General features: G+C 37.7%; 1 protein-coding gene across 51 annotated transcripts in view; it reads left to right on the top strand.

The window, feature by feature from the left end:
* Ptprd (protein tyrosine phosphatase, receptor type, D) overlaps positions 1–24199 on the top strand; it is a 2270506-nt gene extending 2246307 nt beyond the window's left edge. For 43 of the 51 annotated variants that reach the window (XM_017320046.2, XM_030253324.1, XM_030253344.1 and 40 more), the window contains 7 exons: positions 8055–8340; positions 8952–9130; positions 10094–10220; positions 11238–11363; positions 14631–14785; positions 18258–18393; positions 20410–24198. In XM_017320046.2, coding sequence (XP_017175535.1) covers positions 8055–8340; positions 8952–9130; positions 10094–10220; positions 11238–11363; positions 14631–14785; positions 18258–18393; positions 20410–20478 — 1078 coding nt within the window. In that variant the 3' untranslated portion in view covers positions 20479–24198. Of the gene's footprint in view, positions 1–8054; positions 8341–8951; positions 9131–10093; positions 10221–11237; positions 11364–14630; positions 14786–18257; positions 18394–20409 lie in introns of all 51 variants that reach the window. The other 8 variants (NR_160919.1, NM_001368991.1, NM_011211.4 and 5 more) reach the window with 2 other exon arrangements.
* Positions 24200–24531: the final 332 nt, after the last annotated feature.

Genomic DNA, 24531 nt, shown 5'->3' with positions numbered 1-24531 from the left:
AAACACATAATCACCAGTACAATTGATGCATCTGTTTAACTTCATATACTGAAAAGAATACTAGGTGTATCTCATATCCTTGCTTCCTAAATGTGGCTATGGGGTGCAGCTTCAGCATCATTTTGGACTTGGTCAGAAATAATTCATCTTGTATTCAGCCCAAGACCACTGGATCAGAAGTTCAGATAAAGAATCTCAGAATCTGTTTTTTTTTTTGTTTTGTTTTGCTTTATTTAAGAAAGAGTTTCTCTACATAGTGCTCTGGCTGCCCTGAAACTTACTATGTTGACCAGACTTTGCAAACTCACAAAGATCCCATAGCTTCTGTGCCCTCAGTGCTGGGATTAAAGATGCATGCCACCACACACAGCAGAAGCTGTATTTTTTAACATTGCTTCTCAGTGTGCACAGACATCTTGAATAAATAGTGAGCCAATACAAGGTTGTATGCTCCATAGGAACTGATATGTAGAAGAATATCTCCTTCCATATTTATTGAACTAAGTTATTGAACAATAACTTTCACTTCTGTGGTATCACCATTTCGTGAAAGTTTTCTGTCTTCTGTTATTACTCTGCTTGTCTTGCCTATCCTCACATGCAAAGCAGTATGCTATTCTAAATACTGTAACACTAGTTTTTATTAAATAGTTAACATATAGTCTTCATATATGCATGTTAGGATTACTGAAGCATCCAAAGACCACATTATTCTAAAGGAGATAGAACTCTCATAATCACAGTGATTCTTTATCTATAAAGAAAATTTAGAAAATAATTTTTAAAAACGCGTAGTTTGTGTCTTTTCGAGAAGTTAAATTGGAAGAAAGAGCCATCATTTATAAGTAAATACCAATTATTGCTATAATATTTTGCTTTCACACCACCAATATTCTTGTAATCTATAAGCCTTGGGTTTTACTAGAGAGTTCTAATGAAAACCAGTGCCTGCCCTCAACATGTTTCCTTTGTAGAGGACTATGAGCCTTGATAGACTTTTCAGCTCTCCAGGAAAAGTTATGTCATCTTGATCCACTCTCTTGCACTTGTGTAAATGTCAGTTTCATTTCCTCGGATGGAGGGATGAGATGACAGCTGTACCCAAGCCAGGAGAATCCATGGCTTGGGCCAAGCCCAGAGCATTTCTTTCTCCGTTCTAACTATCTATAGGCCTAGGCCTAGAAACTTCTAGCCTCGATATAGTCTAATCTTCCAAGTTGACTGATTCAATCTGGCTTCTCACTGAATCTCTCTGCTAGGCCTACTAACTTTGTTAAAATGTTCTAATGTTCTGACTCCTTCTCATTCTCTGGCCAGCTCTATCTTCACCTGTGTCTAGTTTGTACTCTTTGTATCCTATTTCTGTAAAACTGTCCTGGTTACACTGCCACAGATACACCGCCCACCACAGAGCACACAACTCTGTTTTATTTTTATTTTTCCTCTCTTAGTTCTCTTAAGTAGCCTATCTTCCTCTGCTATTTTCTTGTGATTAGGATGTATCCTATCTCTGACTAGTTCTGTCTAACCTTTCTCAGATTCATCACTTTGTCTGCTACTCAATTCAATGTCACTTTCAAACATGACTGCTTCCTTTTACAAACTAGCCTTACCTTGATTGTTAGAGATTAAAGGTGTGTACTAAGGTCATGTTTGTATTCCAGCCAGGTAATACCAGGGCATTCTGCATTCCAGCCAGTTCATAACTTTGAATGTGGTCCTTTGCCAATGCAGCCATGTTACTGGATTAAAATTCCTCTAAATCCATGCTAGAAGATTTAGACAGGCACAATAAGAGTAGTGCTACAGAGTAACTTAAAAAAAAAATAAAAAAAATAAAAAAAAAACCTCTGGGCACACAGAGTTCTGTCAGGATCCAGTCAGCCAGCATCAGCATGAAGGAGGTGGTAGAAATCCAAAATATCACTGAATCTGTTTCCATAGTGCCCTAAATACCATGCACATGACTATGACACCAAGAAATTAAGCTACATGTTGATTCTAACTGAGTGAAAGAAGAGATTTAAAACAGAAGCCTCATCAGAATAACTTCAGAGTTTTATTAGGATGGTCACCAGATTACTGCTGTAAAACTGCTCATAAAACTGAATACCTTCCCATAGATATTTTTTGAAATAAACTCGCACTTCATAAATGCCATTCTTAATAGCTGAAATTTAACATCCAATCAAATTACCAGCTGATAGATGTACAAAATGCTTGCTGTAATTTTCAGCTCCATTTTACTGTATTCTCTTCCAACTCACTGATCTCTGAGCTTTCCAAATTCTGTTGTCCTTTGCCAGACCAGTGATGTGTCAGCTGAGGGTCAGCAACAAAACTCCACTAAATTAGTCAGAAGAGCCAACTCTTAAGCATATCTCCAGAATGGTTTTAGTGCAGAATGGTCCCCTTATGCCTCTTAACATTTCTCTTCTTGCACATTACTACTGTATCACATCACGGGACATTAAGCATATTTCAACTCATGGGACTAACTCAATCATGTTTTTAGAAATTGAAAACAAATCTTATAACTGGATGAGTGATGATATTAAAGTAATAACAATTTCCTGGTAGGCATGCTTGTTTAATGGATTGCATAGTTTTTTCTTTGTGTAAACAGTGCAGTGGCTTTCACTAACGGAAACTGTTTGGTTTTAAGAACTAAAGTTTAACAATCATTGGATTTGCTAGAGAAGTCACAAGAAATCTAGAGTTTGTGTTCTGATTCTCATTAATGTTATCATTGTCCAACAAGAAGGTAACTTAGAAAAGCTGCATTTACTTCAGCAATAGCAGGGTAGGACCAGCATAACACCAGACTGGATTTAAAAGTACTGCCTTCTTCCCTTTTGCTGGAATGTTCTCTACTATAATAAGTGTGCTGAATTGTGCTCGCCTCAGCCTAAAGCACGGGGTGATGCACTCCGTTTTTGAAAGATATTTAGAAAAATTTGTCTTAGTGCTTGGCAACTACTCCGACAGAAAACAGATAAAAATAAGGGTAGTTTATCAGTTCTGCTGTCCTTATCATGTTTCAGGTTGAAGGCTGTTGAAATGATGAGAAACAAACAACTCTAAATAGGGCTTCGTCATTATCGCTGCTGTGGGGAGCTCAGGTTTAGCATCAAAGAAAAATGCATTTGCTTTCAAAACTCAATCCTTCATTTTGAGAGGTACACTGCACTAAGGTACTGACATCTTGAAAAAAAAAAAGAGTGAATCGGAAAAGGCAGGAAAGTGCTGCTGTGGGAACTAAGAAGTCCAACAGAAGTCATCTGGCACACTTGTAAAAGCTCAAAGGTTTCAGCTTCTCTGTTTCTTACAGATGTAGACTGGTATCTGAGGACTGTCATTTCTAAGCAGCTGGAGTAAAGCCCAGCTTTGAGATGTTTCCTTCACACAGAATTCTTTAACAGCTTGCTTTATCTTTGAAATATGCATACATAGAGTCTCCCACGTTGCTGTTTAGGGGTAATACTTGCTGTGATCTAGGAAAAGATCTGATATTTTCACTCTTGCATCTCTTTGTTTGCAACTTAATTTGATCTCCTTCAATTTCTCTGGCATGGAAACTGCCAAGTGAAGTTGTTGAATACAAACAGACAAGGAAGCCATTGTCCCTTCCTTCATACTGATCTGATCACCTAACCAAACTTGAAGTTAGAGAACCGGTTGTTGCAGAAGTAGAGTCCAGTGAGGAAATTTCCCTCCAGAGTACAGCATTTGAGGTGATTATCAAGGAAGGTAGATGTGAGCAGATGACAATTATAAGAACAGGGAGAGACCAACATAAACTAAGAGCCAGAGATGGGCAGACTGCAGACTTGTTTGACTTTTTGATATGGGAAAGCCATGAATATGGTCATAACCATATCGTTTAAAAGAAAGGGATTTGGCTAGGTGTGATGGTACACACTTTGAATCCCAAAACTTGAGAGGCAGAGGCAGACAGACCTCTCTGGGTTTGAGCTCAGTGTAGAGGGTCGTTCTGATGCTTTGATCAGGAATCTACATGTGAATATTGAAGATCCTGTTCCCCAGTTTGTTCTTGATCAATCAATAAAGATGGTACCAGCCAATAGCTAGGCAGAAGTGGGCAGAACTTCCAGATTCCCGAAGGCAAGCTAGGAGACACAGGAGGAGAAGAAATTTGCCGTGTTGCCATGTTTTGGAGAGAGAGAGAGAGAGAGAGAGAGAGAGAGAGAGAGAGAGAGAGAGAGAGAGATAGATCAGTCATGTGAGATCTCTGGTGGAGTGGCCATTGGCCGCTTCCCTGATTGGGCCTTGAGTAGCAGGCTGGAGATTAGAAACAACTAAGTTGAGGACAGACTTAGGGTGCTGAGCAAGGAGAAGGTACCTGGGAAACTAAGCTGAGGGTAGACTTAAAGAGTGTTGATCAATGAGTAAAAGGAAGGGCACGCTAGTTGCAGGAGACTTAGAAGAGCCTAGCCATAAGGCAGGTTAAAAATGAGCAAACATAAGTTTGTCTTTCATCCATGGATCCAAGGGAACCAGGGCAGTTGCTGATAGCACCGCCTGGAGCTTAAAGTGGTGTTGTAGAAACTACACTACAGGCCAGCCTGGTCTACAAAGTGAGTTTTGGGACAGCCAAGGGCCCTGTTACACAGAGAAACTCTGTCTTGAAAAATCAGAGAGAAGGGAGTGGGGAGTGGGGGAGCTGATGATCTGAAGTTGTTTTAGTTGGAAATAACAGGACAAAGCTAGAGCAGTCTAAGGGAGTAGATTAAAGAAAAGATTTAAATGCTAAATCACAAATGACACAGAAGTGTCTTTCACCATTTTCTCAGAATTTCATTGCTTTGGTCCTGGTTGTCTTCAGTGATAGAATTGAAAAATGTACCTGCAAAAGAACTCCTTCTTCCTGTGTTTGTAGAAGCTGTGATAAGTTTAATTTAGCCTTAAGACTTTCTGGATAATTAGATTCCTTAATGGCTAGAGCTATTATCATTATCAAATGTAATAAAAATGACAAAATATATAAAAATTTGAAAAAAGGTTTATATGACATCCTCAAGGTCACATTGTGACCTGGAATGAAAAAGTACTTTATATGTCATACACTCGCTCTAGGACGGGCATATATCTAATTCTTCACTGAAATCCTTTACTCCAGAAAAGTAAGACCACATAAATTCTAAGTCAGCCAATTCCTTCCCTTTCTTCCCCATAACAACAACAATAAACATTGAACACTTTGCTGTGCTTTGTGCGGTAAAAAACAAAAACAAAAACATATTGTTCAAGTCATAGCCTCCCTTTTGTCTCTTCTCACAAATTTCCATTTTAGACTCAAGTGGATATTTGATTTGTTTTCCTTCCTTTTGTGTGCTGGGGAAATAATACCATTATTATAAAAAACTTTCAACTCCTTCAACTTGGAATTATTCCTCTCAGTCTCCAGAGGTTGTGCAGTACCTTTCTGTCATGCTGTAGAATACCATGTCTTCGAGATCTTTGAATAGTGTCAGATAGGGAGTCTAGAAAATGTTCTTGCCGTAACTATAGTCAACTTGATGTATAGTCTTGGATAGATTTGTAGTGTATTTTCCTCTGAAAAGAGATATATTCACCAGTGTTTCTTAGAAATTGTGCCAAATTAGAATAAAAAATTATAGCATTCTACGTTGCCCAAAACCTCTTTGCCCAATCTATCGTGATACTTCGTTAACTTAAAACTTAAGAATCTAGTGGCCTTTTGCACCGGCATATGAAATTTTAAATTAGAGATTGTATGAAAATAATATGGTCTACAAACAACAGGTTCCTGTGTGGCCAATAATTAAATTATTTAAAAAATTTCTCTTACTACCTTGCAGCCCCATGACATTTGAGAGACTGCTGATTCATATGAGAATGGACCAGCTGTTTACCAAACTCATTCCTTGTAGAGTTTGGGCAGGTGCTTTGTACATTCCTTTAAGGTGTATACTGATCCGTGAAAATTTTCACATGTGCCTCATAGAAGGAACAATATGATTTGAAGTCACCTCTCTTCAGGGTCCGTCACCTCAATCCTCATCTTTCAAGTCCCATTTCCAATCCATACCAACACAATCTTTTCTTTTCTTATATTTATTTAAATGACTACATTTTTGACAGGCCTTAGAATCTTTAATATTAACAACATAGTCATCATATTGTCATATCTCCTACATGACTCAGCAAAACACTTCATTGTTTATTGACCAATAAGATAGATTTACAGTTGGACAAACAAAAACATAAAAACAGACAGATGCCCACAGACATTGGCATGTCAAAAATGAAGATTATCAGCTACTAGAAGTCTGTAGTAACTAATCTTGTTTGTCAGTTTGACATCTTAGAACAGGGAACCTCAGGTAAAGTTCTGATTGTGTTGGATGAGTGGGGGGAATATTTGTGGGGCATTTTTCTTGATTGCTAATTGATGTAAGTGGGAGAACTGAGCACACTTTGGCAAGTACTATCTTAAGGGCCTGAGCTATATAAGAAAACCTGGGATCAAGCAAGGAAGCTGCATACCTCCATTGGTTTTTGCTTTAAGCTTTGGGGCTAGTCTTGGTTCCTCTAATGAATGACTAAAATAAACTAAAATAATCACACCTCAAGATTACTCAGTGCCAGTCTTCCATCTAATAAATTCAAAACCTGCGCTGTCAATAGTATGCCACGTGAATCCACATGAATCCACAAGGGTATGCCTGCAGCCTATCAAAGGACTAGAAGGCTCTGATTACATCAATGCCATTCCTTCCCAAGATCACCTTGCTCCTGGTATTATCAAAGCAAGAGAAAATAAACTAGAACAGAGCCTAAGTCAGTATATGCATATTTACTGGGAAGCAAATGTGCATACTCAAACTAAAGGATTTTGGATTGATCCATTCTGAACACATAATATACTCAGATCAAAAGAAGCACAAAGCTTACCTTGACAGGAAATACAGGTGAGCAATTTTCTTAGCATCTTCTCCCATACTAGAGGATGCTCATTGTTTTAAGCCCCTGCCTTTGTAAACCAGTTCCTTCGTGAGCCTATCTCCTTGGAGTAGCAGACCTTGCCACCCATTACAGCTTGTTTCTTTCATGTCATTTTCTTTCAGTCTGGTTCTTCAAACTGGAACACTGACCCAGAAGTCCACATATATTGGAGTTTTTAAATTGCCTTCAATTTCTTTGTGTAAAAAAGATTGAGACTTTTATTTTCCGTTATAGAATGCTTGAATTTCACTAAGAATTTTCGAGCACATTTAATGCTAAAGAAAAGGAAAATAAGAAAGAAGAATTTCCCAATTGATTGTTATTTATTAAGATTTTTCTCTTAATACTACCCTGCATTGTTTTTGTGGTGCAACAACATTTTAATTAATATAGAATATATTAATTTTATATGTCACATTAGTTTTAAAACTTTCTTACAGAATTTTACAATGAGATACTTGAGTTATTAATAAATGGTATGTTTTTATTTTCTTTTTTATTATAAATTCAACCAAAAATAGGCCTAAGATTGCTTTGCTTAAAAAGCCTAACTAGATATTTTTGTTCATGCTTTAGACGCAAGGTTTTTGTATCCCAGGCTAGCCTCAAACTTACTATGCTTGCTTTGAACTCCTGATCCTCCCACCACCATTTCTCAAGTGCTAAGATCACAGGCATGAACTGGAACATGTACTCTCTAATAGATGTTAACCAATAACTTTAAAAATCTGAATATAAACAGCCTAATTAATGTTTATGTCTTTTCACATTTTAAAAGTAATACCTATACTGTACGATATGACCAAGGATGGAAGTAATTACAGATTTAGCATTTCTGTATTTTGAAATGAAATGAACCTTACTCAGGATTGTTATATTCATCCAAGTATCTTGTGCTTTAATATTTTTCACTCCCGAGCGACTGAGAAATTCTTGTAATAGCTATTTGAGTCAAATTCATAAGTTTGAGATATGATTAATGAAATCAATAAAGGTTTTCTTATGTATTACTTTCTTGCTAAGTTTATGTGGGCTTCCCCCCACCCCTTCTTTTTGTCTTATAGTGCTGGTGTTGGCAGAACTGGCTGCTTCATTGTAATAGATGCCATGTTAGAAAGAATAAAGCATGAAAAAACTGTAGATATTTATGGCCATGTAACTTTAATGAGAGCCCAGAGGAATTACATGGTACAAACAGAAGACCAGTACATCTTTATCCATGATGCACTGTTAGAAGCAGTGACATGTGGAAATACCGAAGTGCCGGCTAGAAACTTGTATGCCTACATTCAGAAGCTGACACAAATAGAAACAGGGGAGAATGTCACCGGAATGGAGCTCGAATTTAAGGTAAGATATTGGCTATGATGAAGTTACTCACGTCCTTTTCTTTCCAATTTTGAAGTGCAAGGTTCAATTGACCTTCTCCTCTGGGATCAGATTTATATGAAACTCTCTCCTCCTTCTTCTGCTTCTCCTTCTGCTTCTCTTTCTCCTTCTGATTCTCCTTCTCCTCCTGCTGCTCCTTCTCCTCCTCCTCCTTCCCCTGCTCCTTTTCTGCTTACTCCTTCCCTTCTTCCCTCCCTTCTTCCCTCCCTTCTTCCCTCCCTTCCCCCTCCTTTCCTTCCTTCCTTTCTTCCTTCCTTCCTTCCTTCCTTCCTTCCTTCCTTCCATTCGACTTCCTCTACTCTTCTTTTTTTTTCTCCTAAATTTTTTATTCCCTAACAATAACAGGGTCCATAGTGTCCTCATTTAAATTCAGACATCATGTTCTCAAGATGCAATGATTACAATATTCTCTAGGCTGTATGAAATAATTTGCTAACAGGAAGTACATTTTGAATATTTGCCATCAAGTAAACAGAAGACTGATATCTAAAACGGTCATCTTAGGTCCATTGCATTTAAATCATTGGCTAAAATTACGTTTGTGAATTTTCTTTTCTTTTTAAATTCAACAGCGTCTAGCCAGCTCAAAAGCTCACACCTCAAGATTCATCAGTGCCAATCTTCCATGTAATAAATTCAAAAACCGCCTTGTTAATATTATGCCATATGAATCCACAAGGGTGTGCCTGCAGCCTATCCGAGGAGTTGAAGGCTCTGATTACATCAATGCCAGTTTCCTTGATGGATATAGGTATCTATCCTTACCCCCTTGACAATCCAAAGCCTTGATATTTGCATGTGCTGTAGATTTATAACCACAAAGAATTTCATCACAATTCAATGCCATTTTCTTTCTGAATACATCATCATTCAATTACTTGGTGGTGGTGGCTTATTTATGTATTTATTTTTAGATAGAACTAAGCAGTATTAGTAGTATTTCTATTGCATGGGGGAGTGTGTTTTCTTGTGATACATGTACATGCTTATATGGGTGTGTGCATGTGAGTGGGTATAATGTATGTGTGCGTTTATACCAGTGTGGGTATGTTGAGAGTACGTGTGCATGTGAATATCAGAGATCAGCCTTACATGTCTCCCTTTCCAGCTTAGTTTTTGAGAAGGGTCTGTCACTGAACCTAGAGCTCATCCCTTCAGTTAAGTTAGCTGGCTAATAAGACCTAGAGAACTACCTGTTACCTACCTACCATCTCCATTCCAGGACTCGATTTGATTGCTAAAGATCTGAACAGCAGATACTTTACCAACAGAACCATCTCCTCCGCCTCTGATTATTGCTTCTTTTAACCTGACTTTGTAACCTATTCATTCAGAAACCATTTCGATATGGAAGTTGATAAGGAAGCTATTTAGTGCCTTTTTATCATATATTTAATAGATTATGTGAGCATTGTTTCTAGAAAACGGAGTCACACAACTAAGAATTTAATTGATTTGTATAACATATGAAATTGAGCTACCAGTTTTGCACTAAACTTAAATAACACTAAGACATCCATAATAATATTAACAAAATAATTGATTTTACAATGTCCCCAAAATGTACTAAACAATCTTATTGATTTTGTATCCTAATGGAACTCCCCTGCAATTGAATTAATAATATATGTACGATTAGTATTAACAATTCCCAAATAAATGTGTGCATGTCTTCAAAATACTTTAACATTTTCTTTTCATCCTCTCTACTCAGACAACAGAAAGCCTACATTGCTACCCAGGGGCCCTTAGCAGAGACAACTGAAGACTTTTGGCGCATGCTTTGGGAACACAATTCCACCATCGTTGTGATGCTCACCAAGCTGAGAGAAATGGGCAGAGTAAGTGTGTCACCCAATTTGGAAAATCACATCAAATTTATTAATTTTCAGGTGTTTGAAAGATTCTAGACTTTGGCTGCAGAGACATGCAATAGTAGGGACCAGTGAGTCAGTCAGTGGTACCCAAAGACTTACATTCGACATATGCTTATTACTTTTTATCAGAATAGGCTAGTTTTATGATCAAATGGGCCTCATGTAAAGCAACTTGAATTCTTGTCTTTCACTCTTAAGCCAAACTGTATTTTTCTTGTCCATTGAACATGGTTCTAGAAAGCGGCATAATATTTCAACAGTTATAATAGCCAATTTGATTTTAAGAATAATTATTCTGAAGTAAATATCAGGTAGCATCAGAGAGATACTTGAAGCGCCACCACCCAGACAGCACTTGAAAGCCGGTTTGCAGTGCCATTAGAGATAGTCCCATTCTGTCTCTTTTTATAAATTACATGATAGACTTATGGCTAAAACCCAACTCTTAGAACTCATTTAGAAAGCAAAAGGATGTAAGGCCAAGAAGTTATCTATCTTGCCTTAATCTGCCTGCTGATTAGGCAAAGTCATCAGAACTGCCAGGACCCCAGATTCCTCAGTTAACAGCTAATATTGAACTGGGTCATCTCAGGGGCTTCTTCTTGCTTTATCCTGCATGACTTCCTATTATAAACTGTAGTGGTATAAAAACAAGTGTGCTGATGTAATACAGTACTAACAGCATTGCCCAAGGAATTACTTAATTATTTAAATAATTTATACATGAAGATAACTGCCCAGTTTAAAAGCCCCGCTCAAGTGGTATTTAATAAGTAGCTATGATTTGCCAGAGTCTGTGTTGGGTTTTTTTTTTTTTTTTTTGAAGAAAAAAAAATTACACCAGATAGTTTGCCTGTCTTTAGGAGAGAGATTCAAAAGATTAGGCCTTGAATTTTAGAATTTTATTAGCAAGAGAACAAATGTAGATAAGCAAAACATTTTTTACACCTTATAGAGTTTAACATTAATCTCTCCTTATAGGAGAAATGTCACCAGTACTGGCCAGCTGAACGATCTGCAAGATACCAGTATTTTGTTGTAGATCCCATGGCTGAATATAACATGCCTCAGTATATCCTGAGGGAATTCAAGGTCACGGATGCCAGGGTAAGTTCAGCTCATAGTTAGCTAGAAATTAGGGTTACATATACTCCTCTGGGAGAAACATTTTCTAATAACCATTCTCAAAAGGAAAAGAAATCGCGCATTGTAGATGACTTTAAAGGAAAGGAATCTGTAACATCCCCTTTATCTGGGAAGTATTTACATAAGCCCAGGCTTGGCTTCCCTTCAAGTGTAACACCTGGAAGCCCAGCTTTGGGGAAGGCAGTGCGGGCTTGTGTTGGGAAGTGTGTACTGATTGGTTGGCTGCACTTAAGTTCACCTTCTCAGCTCATTCTCACTGGAGAGCTTTTGATTTCTTCATTACTTAAGGCTGTAAATGTGGTGTTGGTTTTACAGTCCTTGAGGTCATATGGGCTTGTAGGTTAATTTGGTATGACTTTAAAACTGCAGAGCAAGTGGCATTCCTTGGAAGGCTCTGACAAGCCTTGCACATTCTAATTTGATTCCTGGCATCGTCTGTTCCTCCATGTGCTAATGTGTCTGTCCACGAGAGCTGTGAACTCACAACCCTTGTTGGCTAATTTCCATTTGCATTTCTCACAAAGATTGCTGAGTCCAAGGCTCAGCCCTAATGTAAGAGGTTCTACACATAAACTTTAATATCTTTGCCATTAGCCACTCTCAAACCATGATTGCAAACACATCTTAGGGAGACTGGGTCAGTTCAAAGCTCCGCTTTAGTTTTAGAACTGCCATAGTGGGTGGGTTGACTAAAACTCCAGGAGACAATATGTAGTTAGTTGATCCATTAGTTTTTCCTGGAAAGAAGCTTTCACTCAGTTCATATTTGTAGATTGTCTACTAATAAGCCTAGCCCTGGCTATGACACAGAGACAGAGGAGACAAAGACAGAATATGATTCACAGGAGGACAAGACTTGTTAATCCTAGAAAGTGGTATATCAAATACTCTGAATGTGACTACTTCAGGGCTATCATGATACAAGGTCTCATTTTTTAATTGTCCAAGTAAGCACTCCCTGATGCTTGCTACTATCCCTTCAGTATAAGTCAAAGACGTATGTTCCTTAAACGTAAATTTCCTAGCTATTTCTGGTAATTGAAAGGAGAATACAGGTTTAACCCACGAGGAACACACATTTGACCTAGCTCCAAGTTAAGCCTAATAACATTGAGAGAAGAAAGAGGGGAGCAGGTACGTGTTCAGATCAGTTTGAAACGACTCTCTGTGCTTAGCTGCCAGAGGCCTTGTTGTGTATGCTGCCAGGGTGCTGGTGATCTCCGGTTCTGAGTTCAGAAAGCCAGTTGGCCCTTGAAAATGCAGCCTTGTTAAGCAACCAACCTTTAAACAATCAGATGGTCTCTCTCCAAATAGTAAATGTTTATGCATCTGACCTGTTTTTGTCCTTCCTAGTGACTAAGGACAAAAATGAAATCCCCAGGACACTCAGAGGACAGCTCTGCAATGTGTAGTTTCTGACCTTCCTCCCTTTACTATCTGAGAAAAAGAGGGAAATAAATCTACCCTCTACACTAACCATCTGCGAGTTACTGACTAGGCCAGATACTTCTTTTGCTCCTCTGTATCCTCGTGGAATATTTGTGCTGTTCTATTAACTCTCAGGCATGTACTCTGAACCACTAGGGTCCATGATGTGTACCCATGCTGAGTTAACCCATACACTCTTCTCTCCATTTGCCTGGGATTGAGTTATTTGTATAAATCTTACAAACATGCATGCCTGGTCCATAAGACTCTTAAAAGGAAAGATTAATTCCCAAGAATGTGAAGCAGGGTGCCACTGGGAGTAGCTCTTCAGGTCGGACCAATCGCAGTAAACATGGGTTACCCTGATGTGTCAGAGCAGGAATTCCTGTTATCTATGAGTACAGCATCTCTTCTGCTACTGTTGTACTTCAAACCATTCCAAGAAGAGTCAGAAGTAATTCATGACCTTCTATTATTAATGTGGAACTTCTTGAAAAGTTTTATATACAGAACTTAGAAATACCAGGTAAATGCTTCAGATATCCACCATGAATTTAGTGTTTGTGGACTTTGTCATGTGTACAAAACATGATAGTAAAAGAAGAACACCTACTTTGTGGATTATCATATTTTAGATATGCCTTGTTTTCTTAGAATTTTGGAGTTGTCTTTGTATATTATTTAATTCCTGAAGTTAGTCAGGAAGAAACCTCTGATTTAAAGAAGGCGGGGGCAGTGGAACAATACTTGCAAATAATCATAATCACTTTGGATTCTGTATTGGTTCCTTTTTCTGTTTCTGTGATTAAAATACTGACCAAAAGCAAGTTGAAAGTAAAGATTTACTTGGTTACAGGTTCATTATCAAGGGAAATCAGGGAAAGAGCTCAAAGCAGGAACATAGAGGCAGGAACTGAAGTAGAGACCATAGAGGAACACTGCTTGCTGTGTTGCTCTCCCATGTCTCTCTAATTCCTCTCTATTTCTTATATCAGCCAGGAGCACCCATCTAGGTGTGGCACTGCCACTGTTGGCTGCACCCTCCCATATCAATCACTAATCAAGAAAATGCTCACTCATGTGCACACAGGACAGTCTGATTGAAACAATTCTTTAATTTAGGGTTCCTTCTCCCAGAGACTCTGATTTGTGTCAGGTTGACAAAAACAAACCAGCACACTGCCCTTAAGCTGGAATTTAAGCATCACTACATGGTTCATGCTGTGTCTCACATGTGGCTTGAAAATGTGTAACTCAGAGACATGGTGGGGCAGCCAAGTCAACTACCTGGTTTATGTTAGATCCTTTAAATGTTGCCATTTGTCATTTACGGTACTAGAAATATGCATGGCTGATGTGACAACATGTCAATGTGACAACAAAAATTCTCTGATCTAGGTGACATGCCTGCATACTACCTTCACACTCCTCCTGTGAAGAAGTCATTAGACTGAATATAATATTTGGGGAAATATTTGTGTGTGTGTGTGTGTGTGTGTGTGTGTGTGTGTGTGTGTGTGTGTGTGTGTTGTATTTGATTATCTCAAACTTTGAAGCTCAGAAGTGCTTCTGAAGAGGATAACTCAAATAGATTTGTAATTTAAATATGTATAAATGTTGACAGTGTAGGCAGTAAATAAGACACACACATAACAAAGTTTCCACTGGACACATTCCTAACTTTTTTCTTCTCTTTTTATTTATTGGGGGAACAAAATCATGTCTGTTGTGTGGGCTTTGTACTTGTTGAATCCTCCTGGCATGCTGCTACATGCTGGCTGTGTGGCTTCGCCTATAAAGGATGGCCAGTCCCGAACAGTGAGGCAGTTCCAGTTCACTGACTGGCCAGAACAAGGAGTGCCAAAGTCTGGAGAAGGATTTATTGACTTCATTGGCCAAGTCCATAAAACAAAGGAGCAGTTTGGCCAAGATGGGCCCATTTCCGTGCATTGCAGGTAAGCAGAGTCACTAATGCTAACTGGACATTTACGATGCTTGTCAGCTTTGAGAATGGGTGTTCTCATTCACGTTGTACACCAGCTTGTTATGGTAAATCTGTATAATTGACATTTGTTTTCAACATGTTCTACGAGACATAATGTAAATACTTGTTTATTTTTTCCATAAAATGAAAAAAAAAATAGAAGAATGTTTTTATCCCCCAAATTGATCCCTTGTTAAAAAAAGAGAGAAAGAGAGAGAGAGAGAGAGAGAGAGAGAGAGAGAGAGAGGGAGAGAGAGAGTTTCAAGTTGCCAAGAATTGTTGGTGTGTACCTAGAAATAATGTATAATACTAATCCCTTTCAGTGTTTGCTTTCTTTTTATGTAGCTGCACTTACAACTGCCTTTCTGTATCTTCTCCTTTTGTCTCTTGAAAAAAAAAAAAAAACTGTGAATAGCTGCCAAGCCTTAATAGCAATCCTAATTCTTGCAAGTCAATAAGTGATTAGTATGGTGCCTCAGTTCAAAACGCAATTTGCTTGAAAATAGTTGCTATATCAGAAAATGAAGCACCTTCAATTTAATTATTTTCAACAGTTTCTAGAGCATTTTATAATTTAAGTCACTGAAGTTAATAGAAATACTAAGTGAATGCCTTTGACATCCACCATAAATTTAGTGCTTGTGGAAGCTGTGGTATGTGCGGAACATAGTAAAAGGAATTCACCTGTTGGTTTTTTTTTTTTTTTTAATACTGTATATTGGGATTCTAAAAGTTTGAAGTTTCAGTTTTCAATATGTTTACAGTCAAAGTCTTAAAAACATTTATGTTTAAAATATCTCGTGCTTTAAAAACCTATTGTTATCAAAACTCTAGGAAGGAAGATCTCAAAATAGAAAAATTAGACATAGACTTCAGAATACATGCTCTTGTCCCAGATCTATATTTTTACGAAGTCATATACAGTGAGCTTCTATTTTCTCTGCAGGTCTCTGTGATCTTTTCTAGCACTGCTTTTTTTCAGACTTGGTAGAATTTGCATTATGCTGCCAAAAAAACCTTGCTAAAGATAGAAAGTGATGTGTGGTCTCCAATATTTAAAGTTGAAACATAATAGTTTTTTTTTAATCTATCATATAATTTCTTCTCCTAACTCAGACATATCTTTCCTTCATTTTTGAATTCCTTGAAATTATTTCAAGGAATATTATTATTTCTAGCATATTAAACTAACTCAGTAAGATTCAATTAATTTAGAAGTTATTGAGGCAGATGTCTGTTCTTTTCCTAAAATTTCTTAATAGAAACCCAGAAGTACTGTTTTTAGTTATATTGATTAATCAAGTTAAAGTAAGATACACTTTAGAATATCTGGATGATTCAACAAAAGTGCTACAAGTCAGAGTCTCTCATGAGTTTGAGACGTTCAGGGTTGGAGGGCCATTTAAGATCACATGACAGTTGGTGGGAGCGAATATATCGAAGTCCTTTTTAACAACTGCTCACTGGTTTAAAGCCTTACTTAGCATTTTTCCTTAGATTCATGAGAAATCGCCGTTTGTAAAAGCATGCGCTATTTATATATGCCTGTCAGCTACATCCCAGAGTAAATGAATCCATCTATTTTCAACGGCCTGTGCCCAAGCCTTATACACAACATTTAAATAGGTTAATAAATGTAGGAACTTTTTTTTTCAGATTATTCAATGTGCTTGGTACCCAACCCCCCCCCCCAAAAAAGCTATCAACTAGTTTTCTTCCTTGCAATTATGAAGATCCTGGAATTATCTTAAGCTACAAAAGAAAGAGAAAGATATTCAAAACCTTCCTGAAATGGTAGAATGAGAGTTGGGATATTTTAGCAGCCGCTCACCTGGAAATAAGCAATTCAGTGTAGAGCTCACTGGCTCAGAGCTGTACTGTCACAGGGCCTTTTGAGAATCTGTTGAAAGTTATATGTTCATAGCAGCCTTGTTTATAATAGCCAGAAGCTGGAAAGAACCCAGATGCCCCTCAACAGAGGAATGGATACAGAAAATGTGGTACATTTACACAATGGAATACTACTCAGCTATTAAAAAATGAATTTATGAAATTCCTAGGCAAATGGATGAACCTGGAGGGTATCATCCTGAGTGAGGTAACCCAATCACAAAGGAACTCGCACAATATGTACTCACTGATAAGTGGATATTAGCCCAGAAACTTAGGATACCCAAGATATAAGATACAACTTGCCAAACGCATGAAATTCAAGAAGAAAAGACCAAAGTGTGGACACTTTACCCTTCCTTAGAATTGGGAACAAAACACCCATGGAAGGAGTTACAGAGACAAAATTTGGAGCTGTGACGAAAGGATGGACCATCTAGTGATTGCCATATGCAGGGATCCATCCCATAATCAGCTTCCAAATGCTGACACCATTGCATACACTAGCAAGATTTTGCTGAAAGGACCCAGATATAGCTCTCTCTTGTGAGACTATGCTGGGGCCTAGCAAACACAGAAGTGGATGATCACAGTCAGCTATTGGATGGGTCACACGGCCCCCAATGGAGGAGCTAGAGAAAGTACCCAAGGAGCTAAAGGGAACTGCAACCCTATAGGTGGAACAACAATATGAACTAAGCAGTACCCCGGAGCTCTTGTCTCTAGCTGCATACGTATCAAAAGATGGCCTAGTCGGCCATCACTGCAAAGAGAGGCCCATTGGACTTGCAAACTTTATATGCCCCAGTACAGGGGAATGCTAGGGCCAAAAAGGGGGAGTGGGTGGGTAGGGGATTGGGGGGGTGGCTATGGGGGACCTTTGGGATAGCATTGAAAATGTAAGCGAGGAAAATACCTAATTAAAAAAAAAGAAAGTTATATCTTTCCTGAAATTGGGGTATAACTTGATATTTCTACAATCAATGCAATTTGGATACTCATAGTTTCAAAGTCTAAGAGAAAAACCTTCCCATAACAGAAAGTCTACTACCCAATGTAATATCAACACTGAAGTGGTCTTTACATCATGTGTTGCCTGTTTTGATGATGGCATAACCTTCACAGATTATGTTATTAATACACTAGAAAGGAAGACTCTCCATGATATGTTCCTCCTTATTCTAATTTACTTCATACTTTACATAGAGTCAAGGTCCTCAGTTTTATAATTTATATGAAGAGTACAATCCTGTATTTGATCTGCTTATACTTTGCCTATTGATTTTATAGTATTATTTCTTGACCTTTTTGGCTAAAGTTCCACAGTGTTTTAAAAATGCAATCTACTTTATAAGAACCAATTCTAATTACGTATTCTCACATGTTATATCAACACATCACCTGGTAAACACACAGTAAAAGCATTCCCACTTCATCCTTAACATGCTTGTGGAGAAACTGGAAATGATGGAAGCCAGTAACAGAATATCTAGAGAGCAAGTGAGGCCAGGACTAGGAACACGTTACTCATGCTGCCTTTGTTCTCACCACAGTGCCGGCGTTGGAAGAACTGGAGTTTTCATAACATTGAGTATTGTGTTGGAAAGAATGAGATATGAAGGGGTGGTAGATATCTTCCAGACTGTCAAAATGTTAAGAACACAACGACCAGCCATGGTACAAACAGAGGTAAGAAAAAAACTTGGTGTCGCCTTCTAAAACCTAAATCCTCTGTGGGTCCAAGATATACTTGCAAAATACAGAAGTGCAGTATGGGAAAAGCAACCAGTTGCTTACCTAGTATTTTAATACCTTATCTCCCAACTCTTTAAATATGGGGACAATGCCAAAATCTTCAAACTGTTCTGAAGATTATATGAGGTTCTATAATGGGTTGAAATACATTAAATTGTTACCATCTTAAACTCATAAAATGTCTCTTTCACATATTTCTCTCTCTCTCTCTCTCTCTCTCTCTCTCTCTCTCTGTGTGTGTGTGTGTGTGTGTGTGTGTGTGTGTGTGTGTGTGTGTGTGTGTGTATTAATATAAACCTGGTACATAATTTTAGGTCGATACATATAAAGCCACGTGTCTGGTAGAGAACATTCTCTCAGCTACTTTTACCTTTCTGTTTTCTATTTGATCACAGAGACATGGGGTGTTAGTGTTTTGTTTTACATGACTGGCCATATTAAATATTTGGAACTTAGGAATGACCTGTTTTCTATTCCCTAGTTAATATGTACATTTCTTGGTTTAAGGTCATCATTTGGAAAATCAGAGTTAGTATTTATATTCCTCAAATAGCCACCAAATTATACAATTTATATGTATTCTTCAATTTGCAGTATCGTCTACACTTTGGTTTCAAAATACTACAAGCACTTGGCTTGCAATACTTAAAACATTATGTCAGTCTGACAAACATAATGGGTGTTGGGGTGACAGAGGGAAATTGGACATTTAAAAAGCCTTAGCACTTAGCCAAGCAACTTACTGTGACAAGACAGAAAAGCAAACTCCATTTATTTTGCATTACCATTTTTATTGTAGAAAAATGCACATTTAAGCAAAATAGAAGCTATCTACTTTCAGCCCCATTGGCTACTGAAAATAAGTTTCTTTTATGGGGGAAATCCTACTTTTTCTCACCCCTGTGGTTATCTGTAAATTGTAATTTTTCTATCTCCCCAACACTGTTCCAATTTATTTCAATATGACAGGTCCCCTCCTTGTGTGAGAAAAGACATGTTTCATATCTTTCTATTTTAGTGTTAGTCTTCTAGAACAGACAACTTGCAGTCGTACTGAATTTTAGGACAAATGTTGCAGGTACTTTGAATGTAGGCAGCCATTCTCGGGAGTGAGAAGGCAGAAAGTGCAACCCTCCATAAGCATTTTGTATGCCTGCTGTTCTTGCAAAACTACCTTTCAGTTCTGTCTTAGTTAAGGTTTCTATTCAACAAAACACCATAACTAGAAGCAAGTTGGTAAGGAAAGGGTTTTTGGCTTACACTTCCATAGCACTGTTCATCACCAGTGGACAGGAACTCAAACAGGGCAGGAACCTCAAGGCAGGAGATGATGCAGAGGCCATGGAGGGATACTGCTTACTGGCTCATTCTTCATAGCTTGCTTAGAGTGCTTTCTTAGAACCCAGGACTACCAGTCCAGGGAAAACTCCATCCCCAATGGGCTCAGCCCATTGACATCAATCACTAATAAAGGAAATGTCCCACTTGCTTTTCTAAAGCACAGCCTTATGGAGGCATTTTCTCTTAATTATTTATTTTATTGGATATTTTATGTATTTACATTTCGGATGTTATTTCCTTTCCCACTTCCCTCTCCAGAACCCCCTTATCCCATCCTCCCTCCCCTTCCTTCTATTAGGGTACTCCCCCTCCCACCCACTCCCCCTCCCACCCACTCCTACCTCACCACCCGGGCATTCCTTACACTGAACTGTAATATTCACTGGAGTTATTTTGGCTTGGAATTAGAAGCCTGTATTGGGTTGACTGGTGAAGTTAAAACCCCCACATGGTTAATTGTTTTTGTTCATTGTCTGTTGTTCATCAGGCTGAATTAAAGTGGTAGCAATGCTGCTCTATAGAAATAATTTTTCTTTATAATACTGATTTTATTTCTTAATTAAAACATCTAATTTCTTCATTTCTTCCCCCATACCCTGTGTCCTATAGGATCAATACCAGTTCTGCTATCGAGCCGCACTAGAATACCTGGGCAGCTTTGATCACTATGCAACGTAGAAACCCCTGACCCCTTCTGGATTTTTACTACAGGCCCTTCGCTATCCATGGAGTCTCTTCTGAGCCATACAGGGCACTTGAGAAGTCCTTCTTAACTTCTAGCTAACAACCACTTAGTGGGACTATTACAAAAAACAAACAAAAAAAAAAAACAACAAAAAAAAAAAAAACAAAACCAAACTCTTCCAAGTGGACCAAGAATTCACAGTTTAATCATCTAACCTGAAAAATAATAACAAGAATCCTGACTTAGGAGGCATCTGAAGAATTCTATTTACAGATACCTCAAGGATTCAAAATAAAGGGAAGAAGAAATGACAGCAAAGAACCACCATCTTGTTCAGGATTGCTTGATAGGGACAGAGAGAGCTTGCCTGTGGGCCTCAGGCCAGCACAAGGAATTCGCTGCTGTGGCTGCTCACATAAGGTGGACTCTGCCTCAACATCACCCTTTCCCCGTGCCACTCATACTTACATTTTAGGGGGAAGGGTGGGGATGTTTAAAAAAAGAAAGTCCTTGATTGCATTTTTATGTTGTAAAGATTCTGCTGACCTGTGCTTCATTTCTAACTATGTAAACTTTTTTTTTTTAAATGTATCATTCGATAAAGTAAACTTATAACGTTAAGTAATTCTTCATATTTTTTTTATTTCTAAATTCTAGGTCTTTTTAAGCTATAGAATGGTTATCTGTAATATCTTACTGTAGAAATATTGAATAATCTGAAACTTTGCACATTTTTGTGCAATGCTCAGTCTACAGTACCTGTCTCAACAGCTATTACTCACATGTTTTGTTTTGTATAACCGATGAGAAAGTGCCCATTCTCTGCAAGCTTCAAGGGGAATTTTGTTTTGCTTTGTTTTCTTTTTGGAATCAACAGGGAGGCGCAAAGTAAAAAGCTGCTGCTAACATGTATATATACATAGATATCTATATTTTAAGGGTATCTATGTATATATAGACAGTATGTCCACACAAAGATTTAACTGCCATTCGGTTCTTCCATGGTTTAGGTTTTGGGGGGTTTTTTGTTTGTTTGTTTTAATTTTTTTATTTTTAAGTATAGAAAGCGATTGTAAACATCTTTTTCAAGTTACTTTTAGTATTGTGAAACTTTAATTTGTAAAGGGAATTGAGGAGTGCACATCATTGATTATTGAGCCTCGCCCCTAACTTTCCAGCCTCGTATTCCCCCATCTATCCAACCATATCCACAAATACTGTTTTGTTAGCCAGGCTTCCGACAAAATTCAATATTTCTAACACTCTAGTGCAATAACAATTGTTAAATATCTAAAAGGTGTGCATGTGGGAAAGGTCAGTGCATATCCCTTTAGGAGGGAAGAATGTTGTAATATATCAGCTATCAAGTTGTTGGTTTTTTTTTTTTAAAGTATATTCAATCATATATTGTCTATAGTACGTGCTATGAAATTTGCATTTATGATATGTAACAGGGGCAAAGCCAAACTCATGTTACTCTTTTCAGTCAGAAACATGTTGTGTCAGCCGCGTTCCTGGGAGGCGCTGTGCTGTTTCATTCGGTTTTAGTTCTGCATTTAGAGTGCCTTATAATTGATACCTATTTTAATAACATTTCTTTTTATCTTTCGGTTCTGATTTCCATTAGATGTTCACATTTGTTTCTCTTTCAATTAAAACATTGTCTGTCCACCACATGTATATAAACTCTTTGAATAATATGCATTCCTAGTTTTCAGCCAAGTGGGGGATGTTAGTGACTGTACCAGCCCAAAGCACTTGGATAATCAGGGCCTCTCCTTTCCTCATTGTCACATCAGGAAGAGCAACTTGGTTTACTTCAGATCCCTTCCAAATCTGCTCCAGAGTGGGCAGTAACCACCAGTCTTACTTATAGAAACAACTTCGGGATATATTTGATATTCCATTAGGATTTTTCTGAAAGGGGCAATAAATTACATATATATATATATATATATATATATATATATATATATATATATATATATATATATATATATCTCCCCAAACATTTCCACAGGAAGCCATGGATGATGGCATGAATTTGCCACATGCTATATGATTTTAAAATACCCTCCACAAATACTGAGTACTCTGAAAGAGTTTTGATACAGGTGTAATATTTTGGTTTAATTTTAGCTTCATGATGGTCTGCATGGAAGGGTATTTGGTTTCACATCTTCCCATCACTAGCAGAATAAAATCCTAGAGACCAAACACTTGCAACTATCATATCTGAGCATTTTTTTTTGTAAAAAAAAAAAAAAAAAAAACAAAAAACAAAAAATAAAAATTAAAAAAAAATGAACAAAAACAAAAAAATAGAAAAAATAGAAGTATATATAATACTAAAAAGAAACTAGAAGGCTACCTCAGAATGAGACTCTCTAACCTACATCAGAACCAGATAGAATGTGCACTGTGTGAGTCTATTGTTTTCTTTTCACTTGTACCATTGAAGGTTTATCCAAGTGCCCGGTTGCTCAGTGCTGTGAATTTTGTTTTAAGTGAAACAAGGAAGGTCAGATAGGTTATTGTGTCACCTAGACATGCCATTTTGGACATGTTGGATCTAATGGAATATCACACACCAGAATGACTGGCCAGTGAGCTGTTTGTCTCTTGGCAACAAAACTGCCTGTATGGCAGGAACAATGACAGTAATCAGCAAAAGAAATGGATGGGACGTGTCCTGCAGGAGGATGAGGTGGGCGTTACTCCTGAATCAGGAGCTGGTCCTAGAACTAACTCCCCACTGTCACTGATGTGCATTCCACTCTGCTTTGCTTTATGACCATTCAAGTTTAATTTCCCAGGCAAACATCAGTATCTACCATTACCATAGACATCAAAGTTTCCAGTTATTTTCATCATCATAACCAGTACGGTGCTATTATTTACCTATGTATGTGTAGTTATGTATAATTTTGTAATTAGTTACAATGGTAAAATATCAAATATATAAAAGTGATTTGTACAGAACTTTATTTTAGCTCTTTTTTAAAAATGGTTTGCATGGTTAGACAAGGCAAGGACAGCCAGGGGAGGGAAGGGCCTCTAGGGAACTTCGCACTTTCTACACCTTTGTACTATGCACTGCTCTATTGATTCTACACCCAATAATGTTATTACTTGAACCCATCTGTAAGGAACTGCTTCAGAAGTTCATTTCTGTGTCTGTGGATAACAACACATCACAGCAGGAAAGGAAAACATGCCTAGTAGCACACACAGTTTTTTTTTTTCTTTCCTGTTGAGTTTTGGGTTAGCTTTGTTTCAGTCTTTCTTGTCATTTTAAAATTCCCTTCCCATTTTTTTCTCCTTTGCTTTTGATTTCCATTGGGTATATGGGTGCCCTGATACTCCAGCAGAGGTCAGAAGGCTACAGATCCATCCTATCCATCCGTTACATGGCTTTGCCATACAAGCTTGGAGTGTCTTTACAAAGATAACAGTTGTGTTCTTTGCTCTCGTTTTGGATGCATAGACTGAAAATTCAAAAAAAAAATAACTTGTAAAATGGCTTGTTAAAAAAAATACAATTACCTCTAATTAGTAGTACGCGTAAGTGTTTTACAGAATGAAAGGCGTGCTTTTTATTTTCTTACTTCGTTACATTGGTGGCGAAAGAAGTCTGTATGAAAATCAGTTCTTTGCTGACACAGGTTCCATTTGTTACAAATGAATTCTAATAAAAATGTCAGTGTTATGCAGTCCTGGGCTTTGTTTTTGTCCACTCCAAGCATGTTGCTTTCAAACTAACTAGTTATTCCCTCTTTTCTGGCTATTGCTTAGGTCCTATGTACTGGCAGGCATTATATTTACTAAGAATCTGCTACTCACAAGTGTCTACCCTTGAGGTAAGCACTTTCTACTGCTAAACAAACAAGTTGAGAGAAATAATTTCATGTATTCATATATAAGGTCAAGGGGATTGTTTTCATTGATGGTGGAGAACATAGACCATATCGGATCCTGTGAAAGGTCTACTGTTCAGTATATATTGTGTATGTCAGTTTAATGTTGACAGAAACCATAGCTTTCCT

This window comes from Mus musculus, chromosome 4 (assembly GCF_000001635.26).
Source record: "Mus musculus strain C57BL/6J chromosome 4, GRCm38.p6 C57BL/6J".
In the NCBI taxonomy this organism is placed as follows: domain Eukaryota; kingdom Metazoa; phylum Chordata; class Mammalia; order Rodentia; family Muridae; genus Mus; species Mus musculus.
This window is presented reverse-complemented; position numbering and strand designations above follow the sequence as displayed.